This window comes from Bidens hawaiensis, unplaced genomic scaffold, assembly GCF_021521415.1.
Source record: "Bidens hawaiensis isolate Kalapana, Puna unplaced genomic scaffold, B.hawaiensis_p1.1 tig00020539_1, whole genome shotgun sequence".
NCBI lineage: Eukaryota > Viridiplantae > Streptophyta > Magnoliopsida > Asterales > Asteraceae > Bidens > Bidens hawaiensis.
The window spans coordinates 63,453-75,424 of NW_027493145.1; the positions used below are offsets into that span (position 1 = coordinate 63,453).

The 11,972-nt window shown below is 36.7% G+C and overlaps 1 protein-coding gene across 1 annotated transcript; it reads left to right on the forward strand.

The window, feature by feature from the left end:
- The first annotated feature begins 10,421 nt into the window (after positions 1-10,421).
- On the forward strand, positions 10,422-10,868 carry LOC143561108 (uncharacterized). Its single transcript, XM_077049249.1, has one exon. The coding sequence runs from the start codon at positions 10,422-10,424 to the stop codon at positions 10,866-10,868; it is 447 nt and encodes a 148-aa protein (XP_076905364.1).
- The last annotated feature ends 1,104 nt before the right edge of the window (positions 10,869-11,972 follow it).

The following is an 11,972-nucleotide window of genomic DNA, read 5'->3' on the forward strand; positions in this document are numbered from 1 at the left end:
CAGAAGGAGAGGATAAGCAGCTTTCAAACTTCTTTTTAGGAGCAGTTAGTTAAATTTGTTTTACAACTTTTATAAGTAGCGGGCATTGTCATTTTATTTGTTTTCTTCTTATTTTTTAATTTCTAGACTCCATTTTGTAATTGGAGACCGCCCCTCTTGAATCGGGCCTTATCTTTTTCAGTTCAATAATAATTTTCCTACAATTTTTCTTAGTACCTATCATAATATGTAATTAGAGGGTAAATAATACAACTACTAACCAGAGGGGACGGACTAGGTAAATCGCAACTTGTACCGAAGACGCAGAAAAACAACGGAAGCTAGATTCAAACCTAAGACGTGTATTAGAGGGAATAAGATATTTAGCATTCCCCATGTTTGAAAATTTTTGGTGAAAATGTTTTTCACTGACTTTGGGCATATTTGTTACGTTACATATGTTATATATAGACACTTTATACTTATCATTGGCTTTGTTTTATATTATCTGATAGCTTTGCAACGATCCAAACTCCGTTCAAAATGAAGATAAGATCAATCAGATATTGTTGTTTGAATTTGCGTGATTAGAATAACCAAAGCTAGAAAAATCCCAAAGAAAATGGATTATCGATGCTCGAACTTGCCCCACAGGTTATCGTGATGGAACAAAACGTGGGTTGGTGTACAAGGAGTGACACTCCTTGTATGTTTTTTCCTTGGACAAAGGAACTAGTAACACGTGCGCGTTGTGGAGCTATTACAACGTACTTTGCACTTCACAAGAACACTTGCATCGTTGGCCACCTTTGTATATTTTTAAGTTGGCACAACATCAACAACGATAACATGACACTGATTTGAATGTACTCGTTAGCTACTGCAACGATAACATCGACTTAGTGCTACAGATGGTTCACTTGCGGATGATTTTGGTTTACTACTGACGGGTTAGTGCATATCAACATTACCTCTACTCGTAGGTTTCAACTACTGCAATCAATTGGATGACAATTTTGACTTGACTACATTTAAACCAGAATAAAACACTTTAATTATGTTTATTACATATTAAACTTGCATGTTGGTTTTCACTTTTTTTCAAGTATAAAACACCTGACTTAATGGGGTTTATTCCACGGTAGCTGGTTTTGTCATTGACAGTTGACATTCCGTCTCAGGTTGGCTCACCATGGTATTGACATTCCAAATACTGTTTAAAAAAATATAAAAAGAAGTTAAAATTCTGTTAGGAACTAAGCAGTTAATGCGGAAAAATATCGGATATCGGTCAAGGACCGATATGTGAGATATCGGTTATCGCAGGGAGATATCAGTGGTAGAGGTGGGCAAATAAACTGGTTAACCAAACCGACCTGGAAATTGAACTGAAACCGAACCGGTTTGAAACTGATTATGTAAAAACCGGTTTGAAACCGACTGAAACCGTAGGTTCGGAACCGGTTTGTAATTTTCTCCACCAAAACCGGTTTCAAACCGGTTAACCGAACCGAAACCCGCAAAAACCTATCAAAACCCGAACAAAAACCGGTTATAACTTGGTAAGAAACCGGTTTCAACCCGAACCGAAACCGATTATAAACCATTTTTGACTTTTGTTGACCAAACCGAACCGGTTTTAACCCTAACCGGTTTGTGCGCCTCTAATCGGTGGGATATCAGTAATTTTAATATCATGTAAAATTCATATATATAGAAATTTAACACTAATAATTCAGTTTAGTCTCATACCATATATATAGAAATTTATCAAATTAACCTTTTGTAAATTGCAAAACACTAACAATCCTACCATGTAAGAATTGATTAAGGCTTAAAACAATAACAATGAACACTAAAAGTTGATAATTTAGACTTAAAACACTAATATCGGGAATATCGGTGAGATATTGGTCAAATATTAGTCCAATATCGGTCAATATCATTGATATTATCGGTACCGATATTCTGACTTATATATCGCCAAGGGACCGATAACCGATATATCACTGATATGTCAGTGATATATCGGCGATATCAACTTTATGAATGAGGAAAAAAACTCGAAACACATATTAAATAATTAGATATGTGTATTTTTTAATCTGTTTCACCATCATCTTCTTCTCATCTTTTTCCACAAATACTAATATCTATTAACCTAGTGTAACCCAAGCGTATAATTCATTTTTAGCAGTACCTAGTATTTAGACTGTTGTGACCTATAAGACAAACGATTTTTCTTTTAGTGACTGGAAATTTGTTTTAAGAGACCTGTATTTAACACGCATCCTTAGCCACAATTGTCAACATTTAGTTTGTTCATCTTGCAGCCACAACGGGATCAAAATTTTCGGAAGAAAATGGATAAATCTACACTGTTGAGAAAAAGGGGCGGTTGGGGGAGGGGGATCCACCGGCTGCCATTAAGCTTCGCCCATGTCGTCCTTATTGTGAAACTATATCTATAATCTTTAATACGTCATATATGCACAACACCACCAAAACGTGTAAATAGGGGATCTAGAACTCACCTGACTGGAGTACCTTTATTTTTTTTGCAAATTCATCACTTTTGGAACCCTTGAACACTCGTACAAAGTTCACATATGAAGCCATCAACTATCACCCTTGCGATAGCACCAAGTTATCGCATCATTTAAGTTATCACATCACTTAAGCTATTGCATTCTAGGTAATCACATGGCCAGTGCGATTACTTATGATTTTGCAATAACTACCATCTATGCGATAACTATACTTTTGGTGATAACCACAAAAGGGAGATAACTAGTCTAAGTAGTAAGTATAAGGGGATAACTATACTATATATACACGATAAATATCAACTTCAACGATAACTTTCATTATGCGATGATTATAGGCTAGGCAATAACTTACCCAGTTTGTCGAGAAACCCAAGTGTAGGTTTCCAAAGTGGATCTAACAACTTGTTCAGATCAATCCGTGACACTAGTGAGCGGAAATCACTAATGTCACTCAGATCTCGGATTAAAATGTAGCAAAACCGTAGAGACAGAAAGCAGTAGAGGTAGAGAGAGAATGTTGCCAAGAAAAGTTGTGGTGCATGGATGAATAGTGCACCATATATAGTGCTAATCCATGCACCTAGGGTTTGTATTAAATGGTCCTAATGGGCCAAGCCCAATGGACAATTACAAGCATACGGTCTACGACCCAATACAAAGAGTTAAACGAAAGCAAAACAAAAATTACATGATAAATCCATCTAATACATAAGCCTAAAATAAAAGAAATAAATAAAACGAAGTCCAACAATCTCCCTCGAGGCTTTTGTATAGATTGTAGCTTCCGTCTCTAGCTCTTCATCAATCTGTCTTGTAGTCATACGTGATTATTCCATCAAACAGCTGATTCTCGATGACGCGATTAACAAACTGATTAAATTTGTTGATGATGTGGGTGAAGCAGAAGCCGATGTCTTGGACAAATCTCCCATCGGTGACTTTTAAAGCTTCAAGATGTCTTTTTCTCCCAAATGGAGAAATTCACGCTCATCAAATAAACGAAGCTAAACTCCATCGTTGTAGTACACAACTGCTTCTTCTGTCTTGTCATCAAAGCTCCATACATTCAAAGGAACAAACATGTCATCGTCTAAAGCATCACCATGATAAAAAAATACATCCATGAGTTGGCATCTTGTATTACTTCCAGACGTCTCTCAGCTCATCGGTGAATTCATTAATCTCGGCGGGATGAGTGAACTTATTTCTTCTGTTGATCTTTTAATCTTCAAAGTTTTTCGGCTTGTTTTTTGATGTTACTTTTGTACCAATGAGAAAACCCCATGGCTTCATCCTTTTGTCAAGAAAAGTGATTCAGATCCATCTCTAATAAGGTGTGCACTTCAGTGTGGCATAGATACGAGAGATCACCACTCGCCCTTCGAATTACCTAACATTCGTTGACATGACCCCGTTTGCTGAATAGAATGATTCTAGCATCATGAAAGCGATAGTTTTGGTCTCTGAAGCTCCAACGATCACTAATAACAACAAACTTTCTCTTTCTGATAGGAGGTCTTTCACCTTCTACTGGAGCACTTAATACTTCATAGTTCATACTCTGATGGTGCCTGGGAGGGGCCAATAATATAAGCGACAAGTTCATCCAGAATATAGTCAGCAACATATATTGAATCTATGCTACCCACAACAGGAGATAAAGGACCAGAATACATGTCATCTTGATTAACTTTGGATTGTTTTTCCACCATATTCTTCATATCTTGGTCCTTCTTGAGACGTCTTTCAGTCTTAGGATCTTCAAACTGCATTTCGGCATCACTAGTTGCAGTTTCACCCTCTACATTACATGTACCTGCATCACCATCACCATCACCATCATCATCATTGTTTTCATTGCATCATCAAATGAATCGTGCACATCGGCATCATCCTTGTCATCTTCCTCATCATCATCAGACTCGTCATTGTCTATTTCTTCTTCAACCACCACCCTTTCTACTATAGTTTTGAAGCAAAAGAACCTTTTTCACCACCTTCACCTTCTTTAGATGCAATGTCATCAAAAGCCTCATCTCTACTATCTCAGCTATTGAAGAATTTGGAGATTCTCCTTTTCAACCCCTCAACATCATCATTTCCCAGCTCTATAAGATCACAAGCAGCCTTGTATTTCTCATTTATTTCCTCGTTGATATTCTAATGCTTGTTGTTAGAATCTTTTAGCTGAACGATCTCTGCCTGCATATCTTCAATACTATTATTTTGTGTCTCAATAGCTGAAGATTTCTTATCAACAATGGACTATAAGGTTTTTAGCAAGAATTTAAATGTCACGCCCAACTTAGGGTCTAGAAGTATGAGCAATAGTTGATACCTATTTTGTAAATATATTAGGGTTGCGGGTTATTTTTAACGGAACACTATGTTTATAATTAAATATTTATATATTTCTAAACTTTTCAGATAATAAATAACCGAGTGTTTGAATTAAAAATCATGTTTAATATCCTCACAATAACATAAAAAACTGAACCATCTTAATATAGCGAGCATCAAACTCCATGAGTGACTCTAATTCCTTGCTACGTGCGCTAAATTTGTTACTCTGAAATGTGGGGGGGGGGGATACGTCAGCTAAAAGCTGATGACCACGTTAACACTAAAATATTTTATATACTTAATTACTCCCTCGGGTATCTTATAACCGGGCCCATCTTGGCGTAGGAAATAACTAAGTTCTGAAACTGCTCACAAAACACCACAACGTTAGAGAACTTAGCAACTACCAATATGCACAAGATTATTCCCCACTTAAATATTACTTAGATCCGACCGACGTGGCGGAGAAAAAACCAGGCATGGTGCAATGTGCCACCGTCTACCCACAAATGAAAGGATCCAGGTAAACGTATAAGATAGCCTGAGGGCCAAGGATTACCTTTGTTTATAAAGTTTTAGGGATACATAATCCCATGTAAACAATTATGAGACTCATTAAAAGAGTTATAAAAGTTTAAGTGTACTCACCCTTATAAATAGTTTAGACATATTCACTGATTTATGTTTGAGCGCTACCTCGGACCTATAGTAAGAGAATAACCTATTGTAAATACTAGGTCAATTATCTAGCTTCAGACCTTTAATCTGTTTAGCATAGCTTTAACTTGATATCTCATTTGCTTTTATAAAACATTTGGACCTTTAGTCCCTTTATTGTTTTAACATTTATGTAATATGTTTCTTCTTCACGAAGAAACGTCAATGCTAGGTTTCTTCTTCAAGAAGAAACGTTAGTTAGACGGGCATACATAAGATTGCGGGGCAATAGCGGTTTGCGCGACGCGAAGATCCTTCGCGCGACGAGAAGATGGCCAAAATCTGGCTATAAAAAGGCAGCTACGGGTTCAACCCAATTCACACCAAAACACCTTCTAAAAGATACATATAACCTTGAAATTCATGCCAAGGGTTTTCCGGTGTTCTAAGGGCTTGTTTTCCAGAAGAAACGAGGTTCTAAAACGCTACTACTAACCCGCTTCCTTGCTAAGCGAAGCACTAACCGACGAGCAACCGATTTTCTATTTCTATTCTCAAGTAGCCGATTAAGGTAGGAGTTATGCTTTAGTTATTTTACATAGTTATTTAGAACCTAATTAAGGGTATAGTCGTTAAACTATAAATGTTTTCCAAATAATGTTTTACTAAGTAAGGACGTTGCTTTCACAAGAAGTAATGTTATCAAAATTATATATTTTGACAGGCATGTAGTAACTGTAAGGGGGATTCCATTAGTAAACTCTTCTTGCCTAAGGTAAGTAATTCTTATAAATCCCAATCAACCGCGGGAACCGTTTACTTACCTGGAGAAGTTTGCCAACGTATAAACTATATTAAGCCAAAGCGTGCCATCCCAAATGTCATATGTAAATACAAAGAATATTTTCATAAACAACTATAACTATACTAAGGTTAGGTTAGACTAAAGGTCTGCTGAATGATATCAGACTGAGAGTCTACTCATCAGACTAAGAGTCTGCTGATTAATCAAGAATCACCATCAAGGTGCAGATGTAAGCCTATTACAAATATAGGTTAGTAGCATACTGAAAGAAAAAGGTTCTGAAAATCATTGAACTGACAACAATAGGTGAACACGTTAAACCTTTTACCAACTGAACTGATTTTACTCTTGCTGTAGACAGGATTTTTGCTGCATAGAGTATGATAAATGTTTTCATGAGATTACTTATCTCTAAAATAGTTACAATACAAAATAGATAATAAAAGGCAAATCAGACAGAATACAAATGTGTCTGGATCAATACATAATTAATAATTGGCATACAAAACCAAATCAGTCATAACCGGTTCTCCAACGGGGTCACATAGCCTAGGGGAAGGATGTCTCCAAACACGGGCTATGTAAATTAGGGAACCTTTGAATTGTGTGTGTAGGGAAATGGTACAAATCCCAGGAATGACAGGCTTTCATGCTGAGTTTGTGAAATAGAAAACTGTGTTTGTATTTAACGATTGTTATAAATTGTTTTATCGAGTCAACGTTTCACTGGCATATAGCTGACGTGTTTTTCCAATCCATGCAGGTAACTAGGCGCTAATAATGATAGACAAGGGTTATGAATCATGAAGATAGAAGATCGCTCAAGATGGCTCGATTTTCAAAAACCCTTGTAATAATAATATAACACTGTTTTGTAACTGAAAACTTGGGTATTTAATTCCCTAGAAATTTCGCAATGTAAATTAATATTTTAATACAAAAGACTTCCGCTAAAATGAACCTGTTACTCTGATATATTTACAAAACAGGTACCAACCGGGTAGTCACACCTAGGCCTTGGTCAGGGTGTGACAGGTTGGTATCAAAGCCATCGGTTTTAGCGAATTAGGTATTAAAATATTAGTACCTAAGCTTTAACCAATTATTTGATAAGTAGGGATAAGCTATGATTGGTAGTCTACCTATCCCTAAGAAATAATCTGTGCAGATGCTATACACAAACTACTACGGACAAAGGCGCCGGGTAGCGAGACGATCGAAACCTACACCTGAGTCTGAGCCATCTGATAAGGCTAGTACTAATTTTGGTCACAAGAAACCAACTGATTCGGTATATCCGACTGATCCGGTGAATTCAAATCCGGCTTATTTGAACAAATCAATGAATCTGATTGATCCAGCAAATCCGACGAATTCAACAATTCTGACGAATCCGATGAACATGATGTATCCGATCGATCAAATAGATCCATATTTGGCTTACAGAAGCCAACTGATGTATGCTCCTGGTAGTCCACAGATGCCAATAGAAATATCCAGCGATACTTTCGAGAGCATTCTGCAATATTATCAGTCCGAAATACCGACCAACGATCCTTTTGATGAGGTGGAGGTTCAAAGTAAAATCAAACAGGAAACTAGTACAGATTCATCCAGTTGGATGGACTGTCACTCTGACTAGAGCATGTGGCACTTTGGGTCACCGCCACCAGGTTATCAAAATCCGTATACTGTAGCAGGACCGAGTCATGGACCAACTTATTAGTCTGAGGTTCCTAATTTTCCATCATACCAAGGTCCTGTACCGACAATATCTGAACAAGCAAATGAAATACGGGAAGAAGCTCGTCTGATGGAGGAATTTTACACAACAAATATTCCTGATGGGGAAATGCAAGCCTACGTGGCTAATCCTCATCTATACCCAAAGGAAAACGCTTATCTCTTTCCATCAGCATCCACACCCGTGGGATATCCAAATCAACCAAACGCGGTGATGGATGAACTAAGGGAGGAAAGAATCAAGAAAAAGAAGATAGTCGATAAGATTATAAAGAAATGTGACAAGATGAAAAATCTTGTTAAGAAATGGTCTAGGGGTTAGTAATATATATGTTGTTTGAGCATGTCTTTATTTCTATCACTCTATAATATATATATAGGGGAGGGATATTTTGAAAACCTTGTTAACTTGTAAGAACTTAAGAACATGATTCTGGACCACACATTTAATTAAATGGATTGGAATATGTGGTTGAGATTAAATCTGACAAAAAGTCAAAGAAGGAGAGAGAATAACTATATACAGTGATTACACAACTCTAAACGTTCGTTACACATATGTAATAAGTCGACTTGGTGCGTACAAAATTCTGTAATTTTGTTATGTATATGTAACCTACACATATTACGTATGTGTAAAAAAAATTCTAAAAAAAAAATTGTTACACTGAGTTCTTTCGAGTTCTTAAAACTTAAAGGGGTTCTCATTTGAAATCTTCCCTATATATATGTGTGTGTGTGTGTGTGAAATAAATAAAAGACCGTGCGTATTGTGTTTTGAATATGTATATTTACTGAATTACAAAATGTCTAAACAAAGAAATCAAGAAAGCCAAGGGAGTCAAGCTAATAAGGCAAGGACTCCTGAAAGATAATAAAATAATACCGGAAGAGTATACTGGGGGTATCCGCGAGATGATAAAAGAAGCGGTTTCGCCACTGATTAAAGAAGCAGTAACTCCTTTGATTAAAATGGTTCAGGATCATACTGCAAATTCTAAAAGCATGGCAAAGTCAATAAAACATGCACACCCAAGTCAAAGCATCTCTGTTCACTCTAAGAAAGAACTAAAATTGACAAAAGATGAAAAAGAAAAGAAAGATGAGGGTTATGAAAGCTCTACTATTGATCACGTACCGAGCTAAGTGAAAAGGATCAAGGTCAACACTTGTACATTTAAGTATTTTCAAGTGTACAAACCAAAAGAGTTTTACGACGACAAAGGGGCAATAGTTACACTCCGTTGGCTTGAGTAAATGGAGTCTATTGTCACTATTTGTAAGTGTACGGAGGAGGAAAGCATTCAGTATACTTCCCAACTGTTTAAAGGGGAAGCTTTGGAATGGTGGAACACGCTGATCGAGGTGAAAGGGAGAAACAATTTATATAATCTTAAGTGGAGGACTTTCAAAGAATTAACTAAGTAAAAGTTCTGCCCAGTTCATGAAATCGATTAGATCCAGACGAAACTCTGGAATCATAAAGTAATTGACACAAACCTCAAGGAATACAACACCAAATTTCTTGAGTACTGCAGATTAGTACCTCATTTGGTCACCCCTGAATACAACAAGGTGACCAGATACATCTATGGGTTGCCCAAAGAAATTCGTGATCCACATGAGATCACATATGTTGGCTACAACTGAATATGCAATTGAACTAGCCGGGTACCTTATGGAAAGCATGATAAGGAATCGAGATGAGGAGAGGGGAAAATGTAAATGAAAGGAAGAGAGAAGGTGATGGAAGAAAGAAATTTAAGAATGGAAAAGAAGGATCGGCCGTATTCAACCGACCGATGTGTAAAAACTATGGAAAGAGGCACGAAGGGAGACGTTTGAGGCCTACACCAAAAATCGATATTCGTAAGTTTTGATCCGTTTTCAACTTGCAATTTTTGCAAAAGGCCAGTTCACAAAGAAGAGGGTTGCAGAAAGAAATTGATTGTTTGTTTAGATTGTGGAGAAAGAGGTCATTTCAGTGTGAATGCACGAAAAGGAAATCGATAGCATGAGGCGCCAGTGGAAGTGGTTCCAAGAATGATGGAAGGAAGGGAAACGTCCGTGCTTTTATGTTGAATACTCAAAAGGCGGGAGAATTGCCGGATGTGATTACTAGTATATTTCGTATTAATAATATTTATGCTAGAGTATTATTTGATTCTGGAGCTAATCAGAGTTTTATAGATTATAAGTTCTGTAGTTTATTAAACGAACCTATAGCTAAATTAAACAATCATTATGAAGTAGAAACTGCTAACGGAAATTTAATTCGAATATCAGAGGTTTTAAATAGTTATATTTCCTTAGCTAGATACGATATACCAGTACAATTGTTACCTATGGAATTAGCAGGATTTGATGTAATTCTAGGAATGGATTGGCTATCTGTCAACCAAGCCCGAATTCTTTGTAATAAGAAAGCCATAGATATACTAACTCCGAATAATAAAGTTATCCATATAGCTGGGGATAAAGAATTTGGTAGAATTGGAATCGTTTCAAAAATCAAAGAAAGTCATTGCTTAGGTAAAGTTTGCCTTGCATTTATGGCATGCGTAACTAAGGAACCTGAACCCAAGAAGATGGAAGAAGTTCCAATTGTTAAATTCAAAGATGTATTTCCCGATGAATTACCTATAATACCACTAGATAGAGAAGTTGAATTTAGAATTGACCTAGTCCCAGGAACAGCTCCAATTGCTAAATCTCCTTGTAGATTAGCACCAACTAAAATGAAGGAACTAAAGAAGCAATTAGATGAATTATTGGAAAAGGGATTTATTTGACCGAGTTCTTCAGCCTGGGGAGCTCCAATACTGTTTGTTAAGAAGAAAAATGGATCAATGAGGATGTGCATCAATTATCATGAATTGAATAAAGTTACAATCAAGAATCAATATCCGCTTCCGAGAATAGATTATTTGTTCGATTAGCTCCAATGGGCGAGTTGTTTTTCCAAGATTGATCTTAGATCTGGGTATCATCAGCTAAAATTTCAAGAAGATGATATATCAAAGACAACATTCCGAACTCGATACGGACATTATGAGTTCACTGTTATGCCATTTGGACTCACTAATGCTCTGGCAGCTTTTATGATATGATGAACCGAATCTGCAAACCATACTTGGATAAGTTTGTTATTGTTTTCATAAATGACATTCTTATCTAATTTACGACGAAAGAAGATCATCAAGCCCATTTAAGAACCATACATGAAACGTTGAGGAAAGAGAAACTTTATGCTAAATTCTTGAAGTGTGAATTCTGGCTGTCTGAAGTGCAATTCCTTGAACACATTGTTATCGAGAAAGGTTTTCAAGTAGACCCGGCAAAGATTGAAGCCATTGCAAAATGGGAAACACCTAAGACTCCGACGCAAGTTAGAAGTTTTCTGGGGTTAGCCGGTTACTATCGGAGATTTATCCAAAACTTTTCAAGAATAGTAGTCCCTATGACTTCACTTACTCAAAAATCTGTTAAGTTCGAATGGGGACCGAAGCAGGAAGAGGCGTTTGAAACTCTGAAACAAAAGCTAACAAATGCACCTATCTTAGCCTTACCTGAAGCTCAAGATAATTTTACCGTATACTGTGATGCTTCACACACGGGTATGGGGTGCCTTTTAATGCAAGACAAGAAGGTGATTGCTTATGCTTCTAGACAACTGAAAGTTCATGAGAAGAATTACACCGCACATGATCTGGAGTTAGAAGCTATAATTTTTGCGTTGAAGTTATGGTTTCATTACTTATATGGTGTAAAATTTACTGTTTATACTGATCATAAGAGCTTGAAGCATATATTTGATCAAAAAGAGTTGAACATGAGACAAAGACAATGGATGGAAACGCTTAACGAATATGATTGTGAAATCATCTACCATGAAA

Coding starts and splice junctions, on each gene's coding strand:
- LOC143561108 (XM_077049249.1), top strand. CDS start 10,422: ATGGAATTAGCAGGATTTGATGTAATTCTAGGAATGGATTGGCTATCT.